A 27,092-nucleotide genomic window follows, 5' to 3' on the forward strand; every position below is an offset into this window, starting at 1 on the left:
TGGGAGGTGGAAAAATAATCATCAGAGCGACTACTGCCAATTACTGAGTGCTTTCAACAGTAGGCAATTTACATGCATCTGATCCTTCTAATAGCCCTAAGGATACAGGTTCTACTGTTATTCCCATTTTACAGATATGCTGCTAGGGTTCAGACAGCATGAATATTTTCTCCAAAGGTGTCTCACAGGTGAAGCTTGGGTAAACCCAGTTTTACTCTGAATCCTATGGTTTTGACCATTAAAATGGGCTTGGAAAGGCTGAGAAGTTAGAATTCGCTTAGAGAAGACAGAACTAAAGCCAATATAGTTTGAGGCCTTGAAGGATGGTTATTAATTAATGGGTGACCAGCTGTTGTTATTGTCACTGGGCACAGAACAGGAGCTGTGTTGTAGGGGTGTCTGGGAAGACTGAGGCCACATGAAAAGAGCACTTTCTCTCTGTCCAAACTGAGTGCCTCCAGGGCTGGAACTTTGTCGAACTCTTCTCTGTGTCCCCAGGGCCTTCACATCCTGCAGTAAAAGTCCAAAAGGGCAGTGGTGGAAGGGCGGACAGGCAGGTGTAGGAGCGGGTAGTAACTAGATGGTGCATGGAAGGATGGATGGAGAACTGCATGGATGGGTGGATACAGGTGGAAACTGGCATACAGGTCAGGGAGGAGATGGATAGATGGGTCAGACCTCCCAACAGTGAGGAGTATGTGAACTAAAGGTAGTGTTAGTGACTCTAAATATCTTTCAGCAAATCCATCTAGGTCCAGAGATGGGCTGTTCTGTTTGAAAATAATACCTTAGAGCCCTTCTTTCTACGCCTTCTAGTAACTTCACCCTAATGCTGAGAAGAGGGTGGAGTGGCTTGAGCAGGAATACCTGTGGTCACTAGGTGGCAGGGTAAGCCTCTCATGGAGCTGGCGCTGTCTCCTAAATCTGGAGGAAGTCTGGTTCCAGGCTTCACCTCTGTATCTCTCCATTCTCAACATCATACAATTTCCTTTCAGCCTCCCCATCCCTATATACTGGCCATCCTGGCCCCTCAAGTTCCTTCTAGGTCTCAGACCTTCCCAACTCCCTTACTCCTACCTGTCCAGGAACCATCAGCCTTGAATGTGTGAAGCTGTTGTCCCAGGAGGAGATTTTGTGGAAAGGGGCTGTATCCCCCAAGGCATGGGGGTCATAGCCCACTCCCTGGAATTGGATTTTGGCCGAATGCCAACCCAAAATGTGGATGGACACCTCCATCTGGAAAGTTAGGAGGGTAGGGGAAGGGACTGGTCAGAGCAAGTCCTACTGAGGAGGCCAATTCCAAGCCCGTCCCATGTTAGCCCAGGCTGCTACTCACTGTGTAGGTCTTAGCCTCAATAGGTGAGAAAATCCACAAGATCTGAGCAGTGGTGCCTGGCTGGATCTCCCCTTCAGGGTTGAGGCAGCAGAAGATGGGGTGGTCAAAATTTTTTTCCTGAACCTGCGACAGGACGTCGGTCTGGATCTCATATGTCACAGGCACCGAGCCACCATTATACAGCTCATATATCTGCATGGGGTGGAGATGAGGAAGCCTCTATACGGGCTCGGGGCTGCAATGCAGAGAGCCTGGGATTCTGTGTCCACTGCGGGAGGGCAGGTGGATCTCCATAAGTCACACTTACAGTCTCAGAGCTCCCCTAAGTACCTCTAATTTCCCTTCTGGCTTCATCATTCCAAGAAGTCTATAACTGTATTTTCAACCTGTGACATTTTAAGATAATCTGTAATCTTCAGTTTATTTGTTCTCATCTTACCTTTGTCAAGGTATAAGGGGACACTTAGCTTGTGTCCTTAGTATTGGAATTTAGGGAAATTGTCCAAGAAAGCACCATCCTGATTCTTCATCATTTTCTAGGCTCTGGTTCTAGTCACCTATATGACTGCCACTTTCCATATCAGCCATCAGAGGCATTCCTGCTTAAAGGCAGACAAAGGAGAGTAGAAGGAAGGCATGTGTGTGTGCGCGTGCGGCCCCCCCCCCCTCCCCGCCACCCCAGGAATAACTTCAAAGTTTGGGAATCACAGAATGTCCTGGAAGAAACCAGAGATCTTTTGGTTCAATCATTCATTTTAGAGATGAGCAAATGGAAGCCAGAAAGAATAAAGTGTTCATCTGGACTAAGGCCCAGTCCTCTCATCTTATTTAGCACCCACTACTGAATATGCTGACTTTATTTCTCTAGCCTGGACCATCCTCTGAGCATCAGACCTGTACCATCTTCTACCGGACAACCCCTCTTTGTTGTTTCACAGGCATCTCAAATTTGGCCAAAACTGGCCTCTTTACTCGAAAACCCGTTCCTCCCTGCAGTGTATGTCCTTTCAGTAAGTATGGCACTACATACTCCCAGTAACTCAAACTGGGAGAGCAATACACCCTCCATCTCTCCCTTTCTCTCTCTTTAAAAAATTTTTTTAAACTGACTTCAGAGAGGGAGGGGGGGAGAGATAGAAACATCAATGATGAGAGAGAATTATTAATCGGTTCCTCCTGTCCACCACACACTGGGGATTGAGTCCACAACCTGAGCATGGGCCCTAACTGGGAATTGAACTGTGACCTCCTATTTCATAGGTCTGACACTCAACCACTGAGCCACACCAGCCAGGCTCCCTCCCTTTCTTACTTCCCAGATCCAATCCCCAGCAAGTCCCAATGATTCTACCTCCAAAATGTGACTTAAATCTGTTCAAATCTGTTCATTTCTCTCTCTTTCCACTGTCCCCTTGCAGGTCCAGGCCATCATCTGTCATCATGAACAAAAGAGAAAGCTTGGCCACAGTTGTGGAGCTTGGTTGGAGGCACAGCTGGGTCTGTTGGCTCCATGTCTGAGGGCATTTTCCATTGTCTGCATTCAGGGCCACAGGAGAGTGGTCTGGTCACTCTGGAAAGCTCTTCTGGGGCACATGAGCCTTTGACTTCCTTTTTGAGAGTCTGGACCTCTGCCAGCTTGGGCACACCAAGAAACCTAGGGTGGGGCTTCTGAGAAGCCAGTTGGGTAGAGGGTGATATAGGGAAGTGAACAGAGCGTGGGGCTGTTGACTCCATCTCAGGTTGTCATTTCTCTACCTTTGGGCTAAATGGCCAGAGGCCCCTGCCCAGAAACACAAGGGCTTCTAAACAGTTGGAAATTTCAGAGCTATAAAATATTTAGGAAAATACTATGCCCCCCTCTTGAAGATTTCTGATGTATGATTTCACAGCAAAGGAACCCAATTCCCTCTAACTAATAAAGAAAATCTTATAGCTTTGGGAGAATTCACAATGCAAAAAAAAAATGTCCCTTTCAAAGCAGTGACTTTTAAATTGTGGCTGAGATCTATTAATGAACAGGTTATGAAACCAATTTAGTAGGTATTTCCAGCACTTTTTTAAAAAAGGAACAGAATATAATAAAACAAACCATCAGGGTACTTTGCATGTATGTACTGATTTGTGATCTGGGATGTGTTACATAAGTACTGGGTTATCAGTGTGGTTTGAAGAACCCTGCGCTAAAGGAGCAAATATAATAACCTTTCTTCTGCATAGGAACAGGGCCTGGCAGAGGGCTGGGCACCAGGCACCAGGGAGCTGAAGCCTCTTGCCTTGGGTCTCTCGGGGTCCAACCTGCAGGCCCACCTCTTAGAGTGAGGGCTTCTGGAAGGCAGTGTCTTGGTCACCCTGTCAAGAACTTTTGCAGATACACATAGATCAACAAGTAGGCCTCTTGGTAAGCAGGACAATGTAGACTACTGACCTGGCGAGGGGGCAGTGTGTCACCGAGCCGGACAGGGATGAACTGGTGGGTGGTGGAGGTGAAGTGCACGTACTTCTGCTCCAGGTTCACTGTCACACCTACGAAATTTATCTGGAGAAAGACAGCTCATGTGTAGCATCCCTCCCAGGGAGGAAGTGAATCTCCCAGCAGAGAGATCAAGAGCCCAGCTCCTCGGGGGTATAAGTCCCTGCTCCTCTCTTGAATGTCCAATGGCAGTCAGGGCTTGGGCCTCACCAGGATCTCTCGGCCATGGGACACCTTGAAGAGCACTGGCAGGCGATCAGTGCTGATGAACAGGTGGCTGGAAGGGAGGACACAAGTCCAAGATGAGTTAGGGAGCCCTGATACTTGTGGAGAAACACATGATCACAGCACACCAGTGGCTTTGACTTGGCTTGCTCCTGGGAGCATGTGGAAACCCCTGAGTTGGGAAGGGACAAGAAGGGAATTAAACCTCCCCTGTAGGTGGGAAGGCATGGTAGTAGCTGCTCAGGGTACCCTGGAATCACACAGTACAAGGCCAGGATTCTCTAGAAGCCAGGGGAAAGGAGGGATCTCCAGGACTGGAAGTGCAGGGGGGTGGGAGAGTTGGGGGAGCACCTGTATTTGAGTTCCACCACCTGCTCCTGCCCAGGATTCAGGCTCCCAGTCTTGGGGCTGATAGAGAATATGCAATTGTCCTCCACGCGCATGTGGTGCAGCTCAGTGCTGTCAAACTCTGTTTCCTCTGCCCACAGCTCCAGGTCGATCTGCTGGTCACTTGGAAAGAGAAAGGCCCTGGGAGGGGGTACAAAGCAGGAGGGGTGAAGCCTCTTAGTCAGAATAGAGAGGAGGGGGTTCTGAACCCCAGGAGGGGCAGCCTCCTCCATGCCTCCCTGCTTCACCCCATCTGGCAAGCTGTCCCATGCATGGCTGGGCAAACATGGCTGCTGTAGAATGTCATTGCACAATGACTAAATAGGAATTGAAGGCCAGGCAGGCTCCTATTGTGGGTTCAGGGGCACAAGGGGGTCACATATATATGTGGGTCACTTAGAACAGCCCATTAATCCTGGAAGGTTTTCCGTGACAAAACTCCTAGGAAGGTCCATTTGAGGCTCCTAAGAATGCCAGCAGTACCAATCTGGGCCCCCAAGAGGGACCATGTCCAGCTTGGGCACAGGGCATAGAACAGAGGTCCCAGCAGGACTTCTGTTCTGGAATCTGAAGAAAGGTGGGCCTGGATTAATGCCCCAGAAATGCCTGGTGCTGTAGTAAAGTAGACACTGCACCTGCTGACAAAACAAGTGACAAAGGGGGCCCAAGATCACAACCTGAGATCTGGCACAGAGATGGCCCCAAACTGGCAGAGGCTGTGAACAGGGAGAAGTCAGAGGGAAAGAGAAAATGGTCAACAAATCTGAAAAGGCTTAATGGGAATTGGAAAAAGCAAATCAAAACTCCCTCCAGTTGATCTGAAATATTTTCACATCAGAAATGTGAAGAGTTGTATCCAGTGCTGTTATGTCTAGGAAGAAGAGACACCCTCAAAAGTAGGTAAGGAGAGAAGAATCTGCTGCCACATTTTTTGGTAGGAATTCAGAGTAAAGAATGTATATGCCCTCTGAACAGAAATTATATTTTGGGAAAGTAATCTGCAGAAATAAATGCACACACACAAAAATGTTTATTACAACCTCCTTTGTAGTGCAAAATAAAAAGCACGGGGGACAACTAATGTCATCCAATAAAGGAGTGGTTTAATAATTTATGGCCATGTAATGGGATATTATGCAACTACTAAAAAGAATGAGCTAGATCTATATATTGATCTGTATTTATCTAAAGGGAACATTATTGACATAATGCTAAGCAGAAAGTAATATGTAAAATGTGCTATTATTGAGAGAGAGAGTGAGAGAGAGAGAGAGAGAGAGAGAGAGAGAGAGAGCGCGCTTTCACTGGGCCTGTATGCTGTGGAGGAAGCTCTCACTTCAGTAGGATGGACTTTTTTTATTTTGTTTTATCGATTTTTTACAGAGAGGAAGAGAGAGAGATAGAGAGCCAGAAACATCCATGAGAGAGAAACATCGACCAGTTGCCTCCTGCACGCCCCCTACTGGGGATGTGCCCGCAACCAAGGTACATGCCCTTGACCGGAATCGAACCAGGACCGTTCAGTCCGCAGACCGACGCTCTACCACTGAGCCAAACCGGTTTCGGCAGTAGGGTGGACTTTGAAGGGGACAGGGGAAGTTTTTACTTTTCTCCCATCCCCTTGTATTGGTTGACTTGTTACAGGTGAATAAACGGCTTTTGTCATTTTTATCTGGGGGATATTGACCAGTGGAGATCTTGTTATTTTGGAGGTCGTCTAAATAGTTTCAACACTTTCATTTCCCTCACTGCCTTCACCCAGTCTCCCTCCAAAAACCCTGAACCCCTTTTCCCTGCTGATCTTTTGGGGTGGGCTTCCCCATCTGGGGACTGCAGCAGCCTCGCCATCTGCCCCCCTACCTCAAACTGCTAATCCGCTTCTCTCTCCTCAGCCCAGACCAGAGTGACAGGCCTGGTAAGTAGATGATGTCTTTGCTCTTCATCCCAGTTTTCATCCCATTGATGCTCTTGGGAAGAAGTCCAAACTTGGCCACTCCTCGATCCCCCGGGCCACATCTGAGGTCCTACCCTGCCTCCCCATCAATGCTCCAGTTATGCTGGGCCCTTTCCTCTTACTCATGTACAAGCCAGGGGCTCTGTTGGAAGGTTCTGTGCCTCTCCCTACACTTCTGCGGATGCTGCAGGCCCAGCTTAGTTGTAGCTTCCTCCAGGAAGCCTTTCTCATGTCCAACACAGAGTGAAGCGGCCTCATGTGCTGCACACCCCTTTCACAGCACACATCACCCTGCCCCACAGGCCAGTCTGCCCAGAGAGCCTTGCTGCAGGGCCTTGGTTCGCCTGCATTTCTATCTGAAAGCCAGCCTGGACCCTGTGCCTAGGAAGCCCCAGGGAAAATTTAGCCAATGGCCCTCTGAGTGCACCAAGAAACAAATGAGGTTAGCCAGCCCCTGTATGGAATCTCCTCTTAAATACTAGGCCCCTGGTATTCTCTGCACCCATTGCAGAGGTGTCGGGAGAGGCGTCAGGGGAGGCGTCGAGGGGAGTGGGCAGCGGTGTGGCTCCCTGTTCCCCTCACGCTCTCCTCATCCTTGGGATTCTTACGCCATCTGCCCTGCCGGCTCCTACCTCCAGGCCAAGTCCACACTCCCCGTTTCTTGCTGGTCTTGGCAAGGATAAAACCTTCAGTTTGTTCTTTATAAACTCAGCCGAGACCAGCTAGAATTTTCAAAAATAGCCTTCTAAGGAAGGGAAGGGAAACACAACACACAAGAAGCCTAGAAGAGTCCAGTCATCCAAGGAAGGTTCCCTGTGCCTGGGCTCCTGGAAGAAGCACAGACTGCTTCCTGAACCTCCAGTGATCTCCCGACGGACGGGCCCCGTGCATGGGCACTCTGCCTGGGCTTCCTCTCGCCTCGGTTTCCAGCCACCTGGATCCTCTCCACAGAGAGTGGGCGCTGGCTTGCTCTTTCACAAACACACATGCACACACAATCCACCAAAATACCCTGCTCCATGCCAGGACACAGGCCAGCGCCGCTTTTCCTGCACACCCCCCTCTGGCTCCTGGCCACTAAAGAGCCAGTGAATGGTGGATCCAGAGCTCCAACTGGGCCCTAGGCCTTCCCCATTGGCCGGCAGCCCTGCCTGCCAAGCTTCCTTAGTCATTCAGGGCCAGATCCCTCAGTTACTCAGAGCCCAGCCCTCCTCAGCAGGAGCCGCCTGGGGAGCCAGTGTCCCCAGCAACCTCCACAGGGAGGGCCAGGGTAACCCAGAGTAAGGGGCATTACACCCCCAAGACTCTGCTCAGGCAGGAAGGTTCCTGAGGTCCCAGATGCCTCTGCCTCAGTATTTTCCACTTCATCCACCCACTGTCACTCCCAGGCTGGACTCCTGGCTCTTTCCCCAGCCTGACCCATGTGGGACGCTTCTCTCTCGCCTCCATTTAGCCAAGGAAAGTTGGAAGTCATCAAAAGGAAGTTTACTAGGAAATCAAGGCGCGTGGCAGAGACAGGGAGGAAGAGCAAGAAAAAGCCCTGGCGTGGAAACGGGATGTTTACTGGGCACAAGCTCGGGCCCCGTGGGAGGAAAGCCAAGCACAGGAAGGGCCAAGCGTGCGGCTTGGGTCTCCGGCCTGGGCCCCAGGTGACTGGAGAAGTGCAGCCTGCTCCGGGCCAGCCTCCACCTCCCACAGCCCCACGGGGCTTCGCTCCATCAGGCCTTCCTCCTGACCCTATGGTAGCAGCAGATCCCTGTCTTTCTCCCCCATCCCCCACCCCTCCTGAGACCCTCAACTCACCCCCATGCAGGCCCTGTCCTCAATGGACTGGGCCCTGTCATGGGTGCCCCAGCGCCCAGCACAGTGCCTGGCACACAAGAGCAGTTCTAAGCCTTGCTGGCTAAGTGATGTGGGCAGGGGCCCTGGAGTTGGACAAATCTGGGGTTAAACCTGGCTGTGCTGAGTGCTTAGCCTCCTGTCTGTGAACCAGCCAGCAAAGGAAGACTTTCCACATGGTTGGTGTGATGCTTGGAGGAAAAAGGCTTGTGAAGCAGAGCCGGCATGAAACAGATGCTCAGTGGATGCCTCTCATTCATTAAATACCGAGATGACAGTGCCATCTCCAGCAGGTGATGCCACCTCTTCCCAGCCTGTGGTCATGTCTCAACCAGTGACAGGCCCTGCATCCTGCTGGGCAGCCACAGTCCCACCCTGGCTGCCACAGCCCATCGATGGGGTGCCCAGTTTCACAGATGCCAGGCAGCCAGGTCTACCAGCAGCAAGGGAGGGCCTCCAGCACCTGCCCCCTCCCCCCAGGCCCCTAGCCACCTCCCCATGCCAGCCCTACCAGTCCAGGGGCACCAATCCGCTGTTCTTCAGGGACAGGAGCACCACAGAGGGTGGGGCCTCTATGGGCGCTACCCCAAAATTGAAGTCGAGCTTCAGAGGGGTGTAGATGGGGGGGGTCGGACTTGTGCTGTGTGGAGCAGAGAAATGGGCTCAGAGACAGGAACAAGAAGAGGGGGGCCTCCCGGGGGCTTGGCACTCATCGCCCTACAGATGGAATCAGGGACTCTGGGACTTAGGCAGCACATAGGATGCCAAGCCGATCCCTGCCTTGTCAAGGCCCCTCTAAGGATGGGCAAGGATTTGGGGGGAATTAGGGAGCCACTTCTTGGACAGGCCTGGTGCTGAGGGTGTGGACAGAGAGCTCCAAGAATATCCCCAATAGGCGCTGACCCCCTCTCAGGCTCGGCTCACCTGTGCCGGGTGGGCACCTTGTACGTGAGTTCCCCAGGGGTGGGGTCACGCTCCAGGTAACTGTTGAGCAAGTCCAGGGAGAAGAGATACCACAGGTGCCTGCGGGTGATGCCCTCAGCGCTGCCCAAGGAGCAGATGTCCAGGACGGAGAGTACGGGGTACACAGCTGTCAGGAAGACGCGGCACAGCTCCCGCTTCTCCACAACGTTGTTCTCTGGGGAAGAGGAATGTGGACGAGATGAGTGGGCTCACCTCCCAGCTTCCCTGGGGTGGGGCCTGCGGGACCCCTGGTACCTTGGTTAGGAGCAGCAGATGTCTCCTAGGCTGTGGGACGTTTCCAGCAACAGCCAACCCTTGTCTGATGCGTGCACGAACCAGGCAGGGTCCTAAGTGCTTCCCACACACACCACGGTGTTTAATGTGCACCGTACTTGTGTTCGAACTAATTCTTACTATCAGTTTTATTGGACATAATTTGTATGCCATAAAGTTAACCCTTTACCGCATACAATTCAGTGTTCTCTCGTACATTCAGACCCGTGCAACCATCCCCACTGCCTAATTTTAGAACATTTCCATCACCCCAAAAAGAAACCCAGTAACTGTCATTCCCATTCTCCCCTCCTTCCACCTCTGATGACCCTATCTACTCTGTTTCTATAGATTTGCCCATTCCGGATGTTTCACATACATGGAACCATATGCTATGTGGCTTTTTGTGAGTGGATTCTTTCACTCGACATGTTTTCAAGGTCTTTCCGTGTGGTAACCTGTATCAGTTCTGCTTTCCTGTTTCTTGCCTGGGCACTGTTATCATCCCCATTTTACAGTTGTGGAAAATGAGGCACAGGCAGGTTAAACAACCTGCTAAGATTACATAGCTAATAAGTGCAGGGGCCAGATCCAGTCCCAGGCAGTCTGGCACAAGTCCACACTCTGAGCCACTCTTCTTGCTGCCCTGGATGCTGTCCCGTGCCCCCAGACAGGCTGGGAACAGCTCCCTTTTACTGAGGAGGAAGCTGAGGCTCAGGGCAGCTGAGGGTTTGCCTGAGATCCCTCAGTAAATCAGCACAGCTCTAAACTCTTCACTGAGCCTACACAGGTGTGGCATACTCAGACAGAGGTAGTTGGTATCAGATACACACATCAGACACCCAAAAGTGTGCCCTAGGACAGTGGTCAGCAAACTGTGGCTCGTGAGCCACAGTTTGCCACTCTGTTGACTAATGAGTTTGCCGACCACAGTTCTAGACTTTCGATTCCAATAATTACAGGCTGTTGTTGTTCCTTGTGATTAAGCCCCTACCAGTGGTTGGCAAACTCAGTAGTCAACAGAGCGGCAAGCAGCTCGCGGGCCACAGTTTGCCGACTACTGCCCTAGGACACTCATACTTAGTCAGCTAGCTCTGCCTGGACCCTCCGCATCTCCCCACCCAAGTCCTGCTCACAGAGTCCTCCCCCTTTCCTCCAAGCCCTGAATCCGTGTCAGGTGGCCCAGGTACCTCCATTCGAGAGGAGAGAGTAACTGATGGTCCAGAGGAACTGGGATCGGTGTTTGGGACAGGCGGTCAGGCAGATGGTGTCCTCGGACCAGGGTGGCATGCTCCCCTCTGTGCGGTCCAGCTGAAGAGCTGCTCAGGGATGACCGGGGGGAGAGGGGGAGGGGGGAACGGGGAGTCAAGGGCAGAAGGCCTTCAGTGCAGGTCAGAGATGCCCTGACTCGCCTGCTCCTTTCCAGATATCCTCCCGGGGCTGGCAGAGCACTGGCTGTAGAATAGGCTCTGAGCCAGAAAATGGGGAGCAGAGTCCCTCCTCCCAGAGCAAGACAGAGGGCGTCTGTCTTTGTGTCATTGGCACCCTGCTAAGCACTTTGGTCCACCTAACAGCCTGTGGGGTAGGTGCTGCCATTAGCCCCGCTTTACAGATGAGGAAGCTGAGGCTCAGAGAGGGCCAGCCCAGTGCCATACATCTAGAAAGCAGAAGCACCAAGTTTTAAGCTCTACTTTGCCTGCCCACAACCATGGTCTGATTACCCAATCTTAACCTCCCTGGCCCCAGCCCCAGCCCCAGCCCCAGCCCCAGCCCAGGCCAGTACCAAGGGGGTCGTCGCCAATACTCTCAGGGCTGTGCTGCTCCAGAAACAGGCGATAATCGAGGGCGCAGTTGCCTTCGTTATGGAGCACCAGCAACCTGGACTGCTGGTTGTTCACCAGCACGTTCCCAAAGTCCAGCTCCTTCTCCTTTGCCTGAGGGCCAGAGTTAGCCAGCACCCCCAGGCCCCCAGCCCTGGCTTTCCCACCCCTGAGTCCCCAAGGAAGGGCAGTTCCAGGGGTACGGGCCAGGGGCCAGAGGGCTCCCATCATCTGCCCTCTCAGAGTTGGGTCCCCTGGGATACACTGACCCCAGCACTCCCCCCAACCCACTGGGATTCTCCCACTCACAGAAATGGTACTGGTGATGCCCATGCCCACCAGCCGGATAATGTAGTGGGTGGTGGTGTGGGGCTTAGTGTTTGAGGGCAGGCCGGCTTCCCAGATCCACACTCCCACTCGGAACAGGTACTTGGTCTCCTCCAGAGGGCTGAAGGTCCATGTCAGCTCCTATGTCACAGAGATTCTGCCTGTGTGGGACCTTTGGGGACCCCCCCTCCCCCTCTGCCCAGGCTGTCTGAAGTCCCTTTGCAGGACATCAAGCGATGATAACCCTTCCTGAGTGTTTACCTTACACACACACTATCTGTTATTTCCCAAAGCCCCTCAATTCTCTGTCCCCATCAGGGGAGTGGTATTATTTTAGTGCCTTGTTTTCTGATGAGAAGCTGGAGATTCAGAGAATTGGGGTACCTTGTCCAAGGTCACACAGTGGTGAGGCCACTTGATGGGATCTGGGTGTGAATGCTCAAGGCTGACTCCGGAGTCTGTCTCTTGCCTTGCCGATTACTACCCCTACCATTTGTTAGTGGTTTATTGCCTGTTTTGGCCTCCCAACTAGTTTACAAGGCCCTAGATTAGGATTCTAGCTTGGGTCCCAGTCTGGGCTCCCCTCCAGACAGTCCCTTTCCTCGCTCCTGGCCCAAATCCAGCTGCTCCAAACCACTTCCCAGTGATCTCACAGTTTAGGGTGAACATGGGTGGAGGGTGGACTCATACCTGGGCAGTGGCATCAGAAACTCTGGCTTAAGTCTCTGCTCTGAACCTCCTAATTTAAAATGGATTTTCTTCTTTGAGTCCTAATTCTTCTTTATAAAATGGGAAGTAATGATAATGGTAACAACCACAGCTACTTGTAAGGCTGAGGGAGGTGACTATGGATTCAATAGGAGGTGACTATGGATCAAGTGGGGAGTGCACATCGTAAGCCTGGCCCCTGATAGGCATGAGTAAGAGATGATGGTTGAGGTGAGGGTGGCGGGTACCCTTTCCTCTGGCCTTGGGCAGTGGGGCAGGGAACTCACGAGGGTCTCATTTGGTTGGATAAGCCCCCTGGTGGGCTGGGCGGTCAGCAGCTTTCGGTACTGCTGGGAGATCCTCCACTCAAACTCCACGGGCAGACGCGAGGGGTTGCGGAAGGTGAAGAGGCTGGTGGAGGAGCAGCCCACCTGCGTGGGCTTAAAGAAGATGCTTTTGGAGGTGTCCAGCTTCAGCTGCAATGGCTCCTCCCGGCTCTGCATGCTCACCTCCTGGGGCCAAGGGAGGAGGTCAGTACCCTGACTTCAACCCACAGCCCTGGATCCTGTGAATGTCCAGGAAGCCATGGGTTGGTAGCTCCAAGGGGCTGCAAAGGCCCTCTGCCAATCAGGGCCTGGGTAGCTTCTGTTGAAGGCAGAGTGGATCGGGATTGACCCAGATGATTCTTGGAAAGAGCTCAGGGACTGATGGTTCCACCAACTCAGACCCTTTCTCTGGCCTGACCCTTTGTACCACCTCAGATATAAGTCTTATGTTGCCTTGCTGCTTCCTGTTGTACCTCTGAACACCTTTTCTTGATCCAGACCCCATCAGGGGCCTGGAGTGGTGAGGGAGCTTCTCACCTCCCTGCCATGTACTTCCTGAAGGAGCAGCAGTCCCTTGGCTACTGTAAGTGAACTTTAGAGGCCAACTCCAGCACGTGGCTTTGAAAAAGGAGCAACCCCAGACTATGGCTCACTCCCAAGGACCCAGGCCCCTACCCCTGCCTCCTACCTTGAGATATTGAGGGCAAAAATTGAACTGGAAGTAAAAAACATGCTGCTTCCAGGTATTGCCCTTGGGGTAGGTACAGACGAGGAAGATCTGGTGTGCCCCAGGGGCCAGGAGGCCCGAGCTAGGCCGCATGGAGATGTCTGGGCTGCTCTTGAGGGCCAGGTTGAAGGTCAGCAGCAGGAAGCCTTTGTTGGTGAGGAGCAGGCTGCGGTAGGAGGCCTCACCGGAAGACACTGCAGGAAACAGCTGGGGTGCGAGAGAAGAGGGACCCATGCTCAGATCTACAGGCCTTCCCACCCCTGACACACACACTCAGGGAATGGAGGGAGGCCACAGCTTGGCACCAAAAATAAATAAATAAATAAATAAATAAAAATGCCTCGGTCCTACAGGGAGATGGAGTGACCATAGGAACTGGCCCCAGGAAACAGGCCTCCAAGACCCCTCCTCAAGGTTAAGGAGGCGTTCTTTCATTTTAGGGCACCCTCAAACCATCTTTTCGAAGAACCTGTTTTCAGAGGTCCTGGTTCAGGAGCTCTGGGATGAACAGCTCCTTCTAGAAGATTCTCCTGCAGGCGGCTGAGGGGAACCCCACTTTAAGAAAGTGAAAGCCCCAGCAATCCCAGCAGGGGCCCATTCTGTGGTGTCCTACCCCTGACAGGTGTTCAGTAAACGGGGCACAGACAAATGAAGGAGCTGGAGCATTTTAAACCTGAGTGAGAGGACAAGGGTGTGTTTCAGATGGAGCAGGCAGGGACCAGCTATCTAAACCCCAGGCTCTCCTCAGTTCCAGGGCCATGACCCATGGCCCGGAAGAAAGTCCCCAGGGGCTGGTGGTGAGGAGGTTGGGACAGCTAGGGAGGGTGTTGGGATGCGTTTCTCAGACCATCAGAGAGCGGGGAGAGATCTGAAGGCCATGGCAGAAGCCAGACTCCCTGTCCACCGCCCACTGCTGCTGGGCCATGCTCACCATGGGGGCGTCCAAGGAATACTGGGGGATGTGGTGCTCCAAGAAAGCAGAGTAGCTGTGGCCTTGCGCCCGGAGTGTCAGGCACCAGGAGGGGCACACAGTGCAGTCCTCCTCAATATTATTGAAGCTCTGCAGCACCTGCAGGGGGGCCAGATCCACAGACAAGCTCAGAGTCCTGTGTCCAACCCTGTGTGGCACCTCAGCTTGCCCCCCTGCACTGCAGGAGCCTCATCGGGCCCCTCCTGCTGCACACCTGGCTCCCTACCCAGAGTACTCAGCAGCCACTCTTCTGTCCTCACCCACATTAATAAAGTAAAACACATGAAATTAATTTCTGGGATGTTTTATTTAACCCAATCAACATATACTCGGTATATGTGATTTGTGAAGTATTTTACATTCTTATCATGCTAAGTCTTTGACATCCAGAGTGTCTTCTACCCTTAAAGCACATCTCAACTTGGGCTGGCAACATTTCAAGTGCTTGGTGGCCCCCTGTGGCTTCTGGCTGCCGTGTCGGGCAGCACAGGGCTAGGCATGCAACTTAAAATCTGATGTGCTGTCCGGCTGGTGTGGCTCAGCAGTTGAGCATCAACCCAGGAACCAAGAGGTTACTGGTTTGATTCTCAGTCAGGGCACATGCCTGGCTTGCAGGTTCAATCCCCAGTAGAGGGGATGCAGAAGGCAACCAATCAATGATTTCCTCTCATCATTGCTGTTTCTATCTCTCTCCCTTCCTCTCTCTCTAAAAATCAATAAAGGAAAAAAAAAAATCTGACAGGCTCAGCCTTGGCCAAGGCAGGTGTCCACGTTCTACAGCCTCATTCCTATAGACTTCCACATTCCACTGCCAAGTTATTAGAATGGAGATAATTAAAGACTCAATTTTAGAAGGACTTCTCGGAAGTTTGGATATGACTTCGTTTATAGATGGAAAGACCAGGGCTCAGAGACATCAAGGGACTTGCCCAGGGTCACATGGCTGGGAAAGGACTCTAATGTTGACTGCACTGCTCAAGTCTTCTCTGGGCCCCACCACCCAGGCCACTGGGAAAGACAGTGCGGTGGGCAGAGCTGAGAGGGTAAGGGAGAGAAAGGGCAGGACTGACTGGAGATGAGGAGGGAGTCATGGGTGCCTGGGACTGAGGCTGGGCTGAGGTCAGCTTATGCACGGAGTTTCCTGGCCAAGGGAAGCTGTGCTGTACTAGCAGCCCCTCCCCCCACACACACCTAATTACCTGGCACCCTGTCCCCAGACCCTGGTTCCTGTCCCCAGCTCTGTTAGAGGGACTTCTTTCTACTTCAAGGACTAGAAGAGAAGCCAGGAGCAACTCCTCCTACACCAGAATGTCCCCTGGGCTGGACCCAGTTGAGCTCTCCCTCTGGAGGGGGTGGGAGGCCACACATGACTGAGACATAATCACATGAGACAAGAAGGCCCTCAGCCAAGGCAGGCCCTGAGCCTGGGAGAAAACAACCCAGTAAGGCTACTTTCCAGCCAAGAAGCCAAGGAGAAGATCCTGGCAAGGAGACAAGAGTATAAATCCCATAGGACTCCCTGTTACCCCCTCAGACCCTTCCCTGCCACTCACTCTGGGCCAGAGAACCCACCTTCCCCATCCTGTGTGCCTGCACACACCTTATAGATGGCGAAGGCTTCGAGCTCCGCGACACAGAGAGAGTTTGGGTGAGGCGGGTGGAAGTGTAGGCGCATGGCTGTGGACTTGAGCGGGGGCACATCGCAGGTTTCTGGGGTCACCCAGAAGGGGCAGTTAGGCCTGTGTGTCCAGACCACAGTGACCTTGCCCCTGGTGTGGTTCACCAGGCACAGTGGGACGGGGTTGGGATCCTCAGGTCCGGTGCAGGCACCAAAATCCACCTCGACCGGCTCCAGGGTCACGGGTGGAGGGAAGATGGTCAAGTCCTTGGTGCCATCGAAGAAGTACTCAGTCATGGGAGGGATGACGGGATACTGCAGCGGTGGCACGTCCTCCAGGTCCTGGTGGGAGAGACAAGCAGGTGAAGGCCCAGTACATTCCTCTTGCATGCCCCTCAACTGTATGGTTCTTTCTGGAAAAAGCTGCCAGAACTCTGCACAGGTCACCTCCACCACACTATGGGGCACAGAGCTGCCCAAGAATTGCTAGAGAAGGAGGCATGAATCTGGGCAGTAGCCTGCCCCCAGGGCCCAGTGAAGTGCATCGAACCTCCATGGGAATCATGAGGGCCCCATTCTTATCCTGTTCCAGCTTCTTCTCGCTCAGCATCTGGCCCAGGATGTCAGGGGGGTAGCATGTCAGGCCTCGAGCCAGGTGTGTGCGGTACCAAATGAGGTGTTGAGGCTTCAGGATGGCCGGCTTGGTGCTGTCTGAGTGGCAGGTCCCGATCAGGTCCAGGAACAGGGGGTCCTGTGGCATTTGTCCATGTGAAGCTGGATTTCAGCCCCCACTTACCACCCGCTGGTCAGGGCACAGTTTGAATGAGCTTGCCCAGAGGTGTGGGTTGGGATGTTTACTTCAAGGTTATTGGCCCTGCACGTGCAATGTGGGGTAAGGTCCAACCCCCCTCTCCCTAGCAACAGCATCAGAAAAGTCCCTGGCCTGGAGCAGTCAGAGCAAAGTGGGCACACCCACATGACTTAGTAAACTTCGGGTGCCTCTGGCCATGCTGTGGCTCTGGAGGAGATGATCCAGGCAGACAGCCTCAGAAGTTCAAGACAGCAGAGGTGAGCACCAAGCGTTGTCTTTATGATGGGACCTCAGATTGGTCCCTCCAGCTCCCCGGGAAGCCCCTCCTTGTCCCCTCCCTCCTCACTCACCTGGTGGTGGATGAGACAGGCCACTCGCCGAAAGTAGATGATGGGGTGAGTGGGCTGGAAGACACAGAGCAGGGGCATGCGTGTCTTGCCCACCAGGGTCCCGAAGGTGGGCCTGATGCTGAAGACACTCTCCTGGCAGTCAATGGCAAACTGGAAGTGGGCCGTGCAGTCCGATTTGTTCTCAATCCACAGGGGCTGCTCTGAGCGCTCTCCGAGGTGGAGCCAGCTGAAATCGATGCAGTAGTGCTGCAGGGACACATCGGGACCTGAGCATAGGAGATGGGGTCCCTGTGAGTGGGCCCTGCCGCCTGGGTGGAGCTGGACTATCAGCCTCCCCAAGGGTGTCTCAGAAAGGGTCCCACTGATGGGAGGTGGTGGTGCCTGGAGACAGAAGGCCAGGCTGGTAAGGCTGGGAGCCCAGAAGCCTGAGCAGACCTCCAGATCCCCAGGAGTGAGGGCAGGCACATGATCTTCAGGTGTCCTCAATTGATTCCTCATTGAGTCCACCAGGGGGCAGCAGACACAGAGGCTGATGGGCAAGGAGGTAGCTGGCTCTTAGCAGGCAAGGAGCATTTCCCAATCCTAAGCATGGGCTGCTCCTGTCCCCAGAGAATTGCAGCATACAGGGATTGCCAGTACCTCTACAGGAACCAACGACTTTGAGCAGGGTTTGGGAGGCACAACCAGAGGGCATAACAGTCACGTAGTCTATAGTTCTGACGTCCAAGGTCTTGGGGTGGTAAAACAATGACACGTATTTCTTCTTTCCTGGGTGCACGATGCCATAGGACGTGGGACATGAGAAGGCCTGGTCTTTGGGCAGTATGTCTTGGGCCAATTCAATTCTGAAGGGGGCACACACCTGTGGGTCAGGTTTGAGCAAGAGTAGTCAGGTCACGGGGTGGGGCAGTCTGTCATTACCAAGGTGCCTAGCCAAGGGGATCAGGGCAGCTGGCACCCAGCCTGTGCCTCACTGTCAACTTTGGGATGATGACCCTACCTCCACCAGGAGTAAGAAAGGGGCCCTTCAGTAAGGTGGGGGAGGCTCCCTGTTGCTCTGTACTAGGACTGACCAGAGGGGTGCCTCCTCCGGCCAAAGGTACCATAAAGGCTAGCTGTGGTTCTGGGGTTGATCTGGGGATTGATCTGGAGGCTCAGGGAATACCGAAGCCCAGTCCCCCAGCTGAGAGGAGAGGAGGACATAGGTTGACACATACTGTATGTGTATCAATAGACATGGGTGACATGAGGCTTGGAACCAAAGGTGTGGAAAGGGGGAGATTCTGTATAGGGGTGGATGTCAGGAGCACCCAGCCCTGTGGTCCTGAGTCCTGCCCCCATTCCCACCCCCCTGCACAGGATGTATACCACTGATGGGTTATACAGCTTGATTTGCCTCTCGGTGGTGCAGCCCACAGCCACAGAGCCGAAGTGCAGCACTTTCTGGAAACCCTTGACGTCCTTCTCCTCTGGTCCCTTTATGCTCACAAGCAGCTGGGCACATTTGCCTGAGGCAGAGTGGGGGGAGAGGGGCTCTTGGGGAAAAACTGACCAGGGTCTTTGTGGCCCCAGCTGAACAGCCCCCTGAAGAAGGTAGGTGAACCCAGAGAAGCACTGATCTATGACATCAAGGAAGGCAAAGAAAAGGCAAAGCCTGAAAGGCTGGGGGTGGGCAGGAAGCTGGTGGAGGTCCCATGGGGGCCAGGCCAGCGCAGAAGGTGGGGTAAAGGGGGGCACGTGGAGGCTTTAAGACCCAGGGAAGTGCAGCAGGGGGGCTATGGGGACAGGTGAGAGCTGAGCCTCACCTGCAGCCTGCAGCTGGATGCTGGTCTTTTGCTTGCTGCCCTCCCCATACCAGCACGTGGCCTGGACTTCATAGATGATAGCCATAAGAGGCTGAAAGGTCACCTTGATCTGGCAGCCCTGACCTGGCTGCAGGAGGCCTGTGCTGGGCAGCATCTGGAATGGGCTTGAGAACTCCCAGGTGAAGATGGTAGGCAGGTCCCTGGAGGGTGGGGCAAGTCAGAGCCACTGGGCTCCTTATGCTCACTGCCCCTGCTTTAGAAAGGCAGAGGTGCTGCGCAGCACTCTTTACTCCCCCTACCCTTTTCCCCACCATTGGGCCAGTCGCTCTTCTCCCAGGTACCCTCTTGCTCTCCCCACCTCTGAGCCTCAGCCACTCTCCTCACCCTACATTGTCCAGGCAGAACCAGGCCTCAGTCGTGTCCCCCATGGCACACATGGGCAACTGCAGGGACGGTGGGCAGATCAGATTGTGGCAAGGCAGGGTGGCCCTCAGGTTCACAAAGAATTCCCCCTCTTCTTTCTCAAACCACAGCTGGTCCACATACTCCTTCTGCAGTGTGGGGGAGGGGGGCAGAGGCAGTCCTTGATCAGTCGTACCTGGGTGATACTCAGGGACCTTACATTCCTTCCCAACCCATGGTCATTCCCCCAAACCACTGAGGGGTGGGCTAGGCTATGGCTCTCCATCTCAGTCTCTGAGGAGAGATTTGGTTGTCTGTGCTCTACCACTGTCTTAGTCTCAGAGATATGGGGCTTCTTTTGTGGGGAACAATGTAGTTTGGGGGACCATCTGAGAGCAGGAAGAGGCCAAGGAACCTGGGGCTTTCTGATGACCAGTATAATAGTGCAGCCTGCATCCAACTGGAATGAGCTTAGGCTCTAATGAGTTTAGGGTCTAAGCCTGTCCAAGGCTTCCCAGCTGGAGTTTTGCTGCAGTTGGCAGGGGTGTGCATGGTGCGGGAGAAGGGGCTCCTTCCGTCATTGCCCTCTGCTCACCACGGTGAGCCTTACCTCCTCCAAAGGCCGGAAGATGATGGGGAGTGTGAAGGTTATGCCCGGGCTCAGGAAGATGGTCTGAGGGATGGCCGTGAAGAAGAACTTGGTCTTGGGAGACCTGAGGAGAGAACCAGAAGACAAGCACTTCAGGGTCGGGCAAGACCCTGATAAGGAAAGACCGTGGAAAGCTGAGAGAGTTTGAATCCTTGAGACCGTAAAGGGGAAAACCCAGGGCTCTGTCACAGGAGGACCTGCTCCCTTGTTTTACTATTCTTACAGACCTTTATAGGTAGGGCTAGTGTTCTGATGGGGAGGGACACAATAGAAGGAGCTTTGGACACTGTTTTTCCATTATTTAATCTGGCCCCAAGGGTTCTACTTTCAATAATTCTTCAAGAGTATATGTTTTATACTCTTCTTAATTCACCTAACATTTTACTGGTAAAAGTTTGGGTGGGGGGGGGGTTTGTTTTTGTTTTGTTTTGTTTTGTTTTTTTGAGGTGTTTTTTTTTTTTTTTAAAGAGTGCCTGCTTTGGGGGCTTGAGAGATCAGGGGCTGGGTCCCTGACCACTCATACCCATACCTGAACTTCATCTTTTGGATTTTCAATGATAGATTTTTCAGAGCCAGCTTCTTGGTGATCTCCTTTCCTAGGTCCCAGCCTTTCCACAGCAGCTCCTCAGCCACCTCAATGCCCCAGACGACCTTCTTCTTCATTTTGTCCTGCCTCTTTAGGAAGCACACCTCAGTGTCCCTGGTTGACTGTTCAGTTGCCAGAGACAGAAGGACGAATTATTGGAGCAGGATTCAAAGATCCTGAGAACAGGCAAAGATCTGTCCACCTCCAGAAAGTAATAAATCACACCCCAGCCCCGAGGGGGCAGGCAGACCCTGGAAACAGATATTATCTCTACCAAGATCACCCGAATGGTTTTCCAACTAGATTCCTGCCCCTAAAGCCTTCCCTGGGCCCTTCTTATCTGGCCCTTCCATCAGCACTCCTAGCGGTCTTAGCTAGCCTTTTGTGTGCCTCAATGCACCCTTAGAAACCACTCCTCTCAGTTGCTGCCTCCTTCTCCTTCCTCCCAGAAGCCTCTGCCAGCTGGAGTGGTATATCCCAGGCACTTTCCAGACCACAGTGATACTCCACCATTCCCTCTCCTCCCTCAACTGGCTGGTGGAATAGAGGAAGGAGCCAATTTGCCTGCAACCAACCACCACCCCACGCCCTGACTTTGGGGCCACTCCAAGCACTACTCCTGATGACACTAGAGGTGCCATGTGCCAATGCTTCCCGTCTCTAATCCTTATATATTTGAGGAGTGAGGGGGATGAGCAAGCCCCTGGGGGGGCAAGTGGAAGGAGGATGAACCAGATGCCTCTTCCTGCCACAGTCATTGCTATGAAGGTTCAACTCATTGCCATTTTACCTTTGACCAAGGATCACTTTTATATTGTTACTAGAGGCCAAGTGTATGAAATTTGTGCACTGGTAGGATCCTTAGCAGCTGCCAGCTGTTGGCCAGGAACTCCCTCCCTTCCCCCAGATGCCTTCTACTACTGCTGCCACTGGCCGAGGGATTCCCTCCCTTCCCCTGGCCAGCCCTGCCTCCTGGTCAAACTCCCATTCAACTCCTGGTCAAGGGTGTAATTTGCAAACTACACTTTTATTATATAGCATATGGAATATTCATCTGTTCAACAAATATTTGTTGACTACCTATTATGAGCCAGACACTAAGCTAGGAGCCAGGACAATAATATTATAGTGAACACTACTGGCAAAATCCTCCTCTCTTGGAGGTTATACTCTCAATGTCAATATTTGCAGAGTGTCAGCTGGCCAACATAATATTTTCTTTCCTAATTTTTCCATGGAGAAAAGGTGACATGGGTGAGTGAGGGTAATATATTATAAATATCAGTTGGTGCATCAATCAACCAGGAAAACAGAAGCCACTCTGGATATTTAAAATAAAAATTAGATGTACAACCAGAAGGTAATAAAGTAATCCAAAGTTAGAAACATCAAGAAACTGCAACCAGACCTAGCTGGTTTGGCTCAGTGGATAGAGCATCAGCCTGGGGACTAAAGGATCCCTGGTTTGATTCCAATCAAGTGCACATGCCTGAGTTGTGGGCTCGATCCCACAGTAGGGGGGCATGCAGGAAATTGATGTTTCTATCTCTCTCTCTCTATCTCTTCCTCTCTGAAATCAATAAAAAAAATTCTATATAATAAAAGGGTAATATGCAAATTATCCTAACAGCAGAGTCTCCAGAATAACCACTGGACCAGTCACTCTGGGGCACACTGACCACCTCTTGGTCCCTTCCCCTGGCCGTCAGGCACCAATCACCAGATGGCAAATGGGGAACCAGCAGTGGGTAGTGGTGGGAGTCAGGGTCAGCTGTGGTAGCTGGGGAAGATGGCCCTGATCACAGGCCAGGCCTAGGGACTGTACCCACACATGAATTTTATGTGCCGGGCCTCTAGTATATCCTGTCTAATAAAGAGGGAATATGCTAATTGACTGCCCCACCCTCAAAGATGGAAGCACTCACAGCCAATAAGGAGAGAATATGCTAATCTACTGTCACCCCCTCAAAGATGGTGGTGCCTATAGCCACATGATGACACGCCCAGTCCCCTCAGCTCCTCTGGGGTGTCAGGCATGCAGCAAGGCCAGGCCTGGCTGGCAGGCCCCACCACTGCATGCGCCTGCCTCCAGAGTCCCCCAGTCTCCTCAGCCCCCCAGCTGCCCAGGGCCAGCCCAATGTGCAGGCAAGTCTCAGCTGCCCAGCTGTCCAGGGTTGCCGAAGCTCAGTTAACCAGGGCCAGCTGAGGCTTGCACTGCCGGCAGTGGCAGCAGCAGAGGTATGATGCGGGCATCACCTTTCCCTGATCACTGAGTCACCTCCTGCCCCTGAATTTTCATGTACAGGGCCTCTAGTATATATATAAAGAAGCTGCAACTACTCCAAGGTTAGATGAGGTGGTGGGATTCTCTGAGACCACAGGCCCATCCAGAATACATTGGAGTCACAGGGAGATGCAACTGCTATTGGAGATGGAGAGGATGGAGAGGGCAGAAGAGAAATACTCTGGCTTCTCCCCTTCTCCCACCTTCCAATCTCCTGCCAGCTCAGAGTAGAACAGGGAAGGGTAGTAAGTGAATCTTCAGGCAAATAGGCCTGGAATGGCACAGATGGAGGGGTGAAATGACCCTGACTACAGAGAGGCAAGTGCAACCACCACCATATCTAAGGAGTCACAAACACAGGCACATGCTGCCTCAAAGACAAAGCCATACCCTGTACTCCCACCGTTAGACCACCACTCCCCACTCATGCTCTGTCACATAGAGAGAACCCTACAAGCTGCAAAAGTAATCAACATCTATGTATTGGTCAAAAACAAAGTCCTAGGGGTCATGGCAAGAAGAGCCTTTTGAAGGAAAAGAGAGCTCCTGGCTACTCTATCAGCCTCCAACTCACATCACCCTAGAGCCCTCCCACTACAGTCACTCACTGCTACCACCATGCCAGCAAACTTGGTGTTTTATCTGTACAGGGTCTAGATCTGTGTTTAGACAGGAGAGTCAGGTCCTTTCAGATTCCTACCCACCCCTCCCATGCCACCCTTCCATCAGCCCTCACCCTGTTGTACCCTGCCTCACCTGCCCTGGATGTGGGCTTGCATAGGCACTGATATTGCTACTGCTGCTGCAGGCACTCGTGGGAATACTGCTGCCAGTGACCGTAGGAATGGCCATTGTGCTGGTACTCAGGTATGATGTGGAGGCCATGATATAATCCCTGTTGTTCCTCGTCCTTGTGATGGGGCTTGGGGCTATAAAATGTAATCAACATCTACATATTGATGAAGCACAAAGTCCTAGGGGTTGCGACAAGAAAAGACTTCTGAGGGAAAAGAGAGTTCCTGGCTAAGCCAGTTGTTCCTGCCAGTCTGGAGCTGGGAAGAAACCAGAGGAGAGACAGGAGGAACATGAAAAAGGGAGGCCAATGGAGTAGACTCCCCATGGCCATCATGGGGAGTGAAGAGTGCCTGGTTCCCAGCTCTGGCAATAGATGTGAGATGGCTGCATGAGGAATGAGTCTGAATGAGATCCAGGGCTTTCCCTGGGAGCCCAGAGAATCATCGTTCAGCAAGGCACCTGGAAGAGGAGCGCTGCCCTCCATGGCCATCCTTGGCATATCCTAGAAAGCCCCCAGTGACACTTACTGAAGCATATGCATTACCTTTGTCTGGCTTTTACTCTCTCTGTCTTTCCCCCGAAGGTGTCTTGATCCTGGGAGGAGAAGAATAAGGAGCAAAGAAGCTAATGAGACTGGAGGGTGCTCAGTCTTCTGGGTTTTCTCTATCAGTATGCTACCTGTAGCCCTGTTTTAAAGTAAGCACTCACTGAAATAATGACTCCTTCCAAGGATAAATGAACCAACTTTTAAAGCAAAGGAATCTATGGGTGGACTAGAGCTATAATTTATATGCAAATGTATAGGCAAAGTATATGCAAAATATCATGTGTATGGGAATGTGACCTTTTCCAGGGAGAGCGTCCACAGGTTTCACCAAATACTCAAAATGATGCTTGGCCCTCCTCCAAGGGAACAGACAAGGGTCCCAAATGGCTGTGGCTCCATCTCCTCAAATACTCTCTTCCTTTAGCAAACTTCCTTCAGCACACACATCCATGTATGGCTAACATAAATCTAATATCTTTTTTGAACATATGTATATTTTGCAGACAACTCAGTATTCTCCCCCAACTCTTTGAATAACAATAACAAAATTAATAGTAAAATAAAAACTTCTATTGACATTTACTGAGCACTTACCATGGGCCAGGCAGTGTTGTAAGGCCTTCGCATGTACTTTAATCCTTAAAACAGTTTATGAGTAGATCTGGCTTGTCTTTTATTTGGCCTAAAATTATCTCTTTTTAGGTTTGGGGGTCAGCTCTTTATTATATTATACTTTAGTAGACCATGTTATGGTCACCCTTTAGAAATTTTCATACTTCCATCAGACACTCTCCCATCCCCTCCCCACCACTCACCCAGAGCAAAAGATTCTGTTCATTCAAAATCTGTTCATTTCCTAATTGGCAACATCTCCAAAAACTCTGATTAGATTCATTCTGTCTTAGATTTATTCCTCCCTTCCTCCCTTCCTCCCTTCCTCCCTTCCTCCCTTCCTCCCTTCCTCCTTTCCTCCCTTCCTCTTTTCCTCCCTTCCTTCCTTCCTTCCCTCCTTCCTTCCTTCTTCCTTCCTTCACAAAGCATTTACTAAATGCCTGTTAGTCACTGGACAAGAAAGGTAAGGCCCCTACCTTCAATTGTGGCGTGTACATTCAAATGGAATTAAAGATATGCAAGCTGAGGAAACAGAAAAGAGGGTCCCCTTACTTTTTGCTACTAGATGGTTTTGTAGTTTCATTAATGATTCATTAATGCCTGTGAATTCAGGGCTCTGAAAAAGTCTCCAGTCAGCAGCACATGGAACATGCCAGTTGAGTATAGAAGAAATGAGAGAGGATGAGGTAGAAAGCTGGCCCAGGTCAGTGTTTAGGGCTAAGAAGAGTGAGCACTGGTCCTGGAAAAGAAAAACTGGGTTCTGGTATCTGCTTAGATTCATTTGAGATGGGAAAGTTTCTCCAAATCCCCAAGCCTCAGTCTCCTAACCTGTAAAATGAGGGTTATGCTAACTATTTCACAAAGTTAACGCCAAGCTCAAATGAAATAAAGGATTTGTAAACATAGATAAACTTATGTTACTATAATTAACAACCATAACCTCCATATTGGCCCGCACTACTCTTCCAAAAGACACACATCTGCAGTCTTTATGCAAGGCTGTGGTGTTTTTCAATCAAATTTTCTAATTTCAAGGACTTTAAAAAATATATTGTCAGTTTGTTTTATTTTCTAATTTCCAATCTAAAAATTCCTAAATGACCAGTAGGAAAAGTGGCAGGTCGTTGCGTAGAGTTGGGGGAGGAAGAAATAGGTAAAATGAAGGGACAAAATTTACTTGCAGCTGTTCCTCCTTTCTCTTCGGGATCCTAGTCTGATTGATCTCGTCCAAGTCTCAGTTCCACGGGACTCTGAAGGGCAAGGATGGGACTCCGGGCCACTTCACTGAGGAGGCGATCTCCTGGGCAGATAATCTTCCCTGGCCACTCACGCAACTCCTGAATCCCTGAGATCAACGCTCAAAACTCACACTGCCGCCTTGTTGTCGTCTCCATAGATACAGGACGCCAGGGCGCGGATTCCTGGTATCCTAGGGCAACTACGGCAGCCCAAATGAGTCATGACTCAGAGAAGGCGAAAGCGCTGCCCAACTATTAATTGTTAATTTTACGACTTCCCTTGCAAATAGTACTGGGCTTCTACCAGTTGCAACATGGTATGTATAGTATAGTCCCTTATTTATCGCGACATCCTCGCAATCGCGGCTTTAATTGACGACCAAATTCATAGGAAGCTATTACATGACTGTGGGAGTCGTTCCTGTTCTTTCCTGACATTAGTTGGTGACACTGAGTCAGAATCTCAAGCGGAACTTCATTCTGTAATTGCAATTGTTAATTTAAAAGTAGCCCACAGCATTTCTCATTTGCACATTGCTTTGCAAATGGCTTCCTTTTGCTGGTTGATGAAAATGTGTCCTTATGTCCTGACCAGCACAAAGTTAACTCTTTGAAGAGATCTGAAGATTAATGTATGAAGAAAGCTCTGTTATACATATTATGGATTTCCGGACCCTTTGTTCATTAGTCTGGATGAACTGTGGGGGAGGATCTCATTTGGTGAAGATGCCTTTGACAGTTGAAGCCAAAAGTCTCCAAGTTAATTCTTGGACAATCAAAGATGTTTTACTACCCAGGACAGTAATGGGGACTGGTGTTAAGGGGAGAAACCTTAATGAGTCTAGGGGTAAATCCAAAAAATAAATTCTCATTTTGGGAAAGTTGGGAAGGTAAAAGATAGACTTTGTTGACAAAGTGAACTGAGTTGGCCTGGGAGATCACATGGCCAGATGCTGACTGGACTGGAGGAAAGGAACAGGCCAAAGGCCTGTTAAGTTATGAAAGCACAGTTAGGAGTTTACTTGGGATTAAGGAATGTAGAACTCCGAGCTTTGAACTGGTTTTAATGT

The 27,092-nt window shown here is 51.5% G+C and overlaps 1 protein-coding gene across 1 annotated transcript in view; it reads right to left on the bottom strand.

Moving 5' to 3' along the window:
• Window positions 1–24,115, bottom strand: part of CFAP65 (cilia and flagella associated protein 65) — a 29,322-nt gene extending 5,207 nt beyond the window's left edge. The window contains exons 1-24 of the mRNA XM_036421162.2: window positions 24,085–24,115; window positions 23,598–23,759; window positions 20,490–20,670; window positions 19,922–20,024; window positions 19,294–19,460; window positions 18,910–19,109; window positions 18,473–18,612; window positions 17,744–17,966; window positions 17,105–17,370; window positions 16,494–16,694; window positions 15,926–16,285; window positions 14,287–14,424; window positions 13,317–13,562; window positions 12,590–12,814; window positions 11,577–11,735; window positions 11,231–11,381; window positions 10,638–10,766; window positions 9,136–9,349; window positions 8,723–8,851; window positions 4,383–4,559; window positions 4,017–4,083; window positions 3,762–3,872; window positions 1,337–1,528; window positions 1,078–1,236 (exon numbers count right to left, since the gene is read on the bottom strand). Coding sequence (XP_036277055.1) covers window positions 1,078–1,236; window positions 1,337–1,528; window positions 3,762–3,872; window positions 4,017–4,083; window positions 4,383–4,559; window positions 8,723–8,851; window positions 9,136–9,349; window positions 10,638–10,766; window positions 11,231–11,381; window positions 11,577–11,735; window positions 12,590–12,814; window positions 13,317–13,562; window positions 14,287–14,424; window positions 15,926–16,285; window positions 16,494–16,694; window positions 17,105–17,370; window positions 17,744–17,966; window positions 18,473–18,612; window positions 18,910–19,109; window positions 19,294–19,460; window positions 19,922–20,024; window positions 20,490–20,670; window positions 23,598–23,759; window positions 24,085–24,115 — 4,131 coding nt within the window. The remainder of the gene's footprint in view (window positions 1–1,077; window positions 1,237–1,336; window positions 1,529–3,761; window positions 3,873–4,016; window positions 4,084–4,382; window positions 4,560–8,722; window positions 8,852–9,135; window positions 9,350–10,637; window positions 10,767–11,230; window positions 11,382–11,576; window positions 11,736–12,589; window positions 12,815–13,316; window positions 13,563–14,286; window positions 14,425–15,925; window positions 16,286–16,493; window positions 16,695–17,104; window positions 17,371–17,743; window positions 17,967–18,472; window positions 18,613–18,909; window positions 19,110–19,293; window positions 19,461–19,921; window positions 20,025–20,489; window positions 20,671–23,597; window positions 23,760–24,084) is intronic.
• Between the last annotated feature and the right edge of the window lie 2,977 nt (window positions 24,116–27,092).

Source organism: Pipistrellus kuhlii, unplaced genomic scaffold, assembly GCF_014108245.1.
Source record: "Pipistrellus kuhlii isolate mPipKuh1 unplaced genomic scaffold, mPipKuh1.p scaffold_m20_p_7, whole genome shotgun sequence".
NCBI classification, from domain to species: Eukaryota; Metazoa; Chordata; class Mammalia; order Chiroptera; family Vespertilionidae; genus Pipistrellus; species Pipistrellus kuhlii.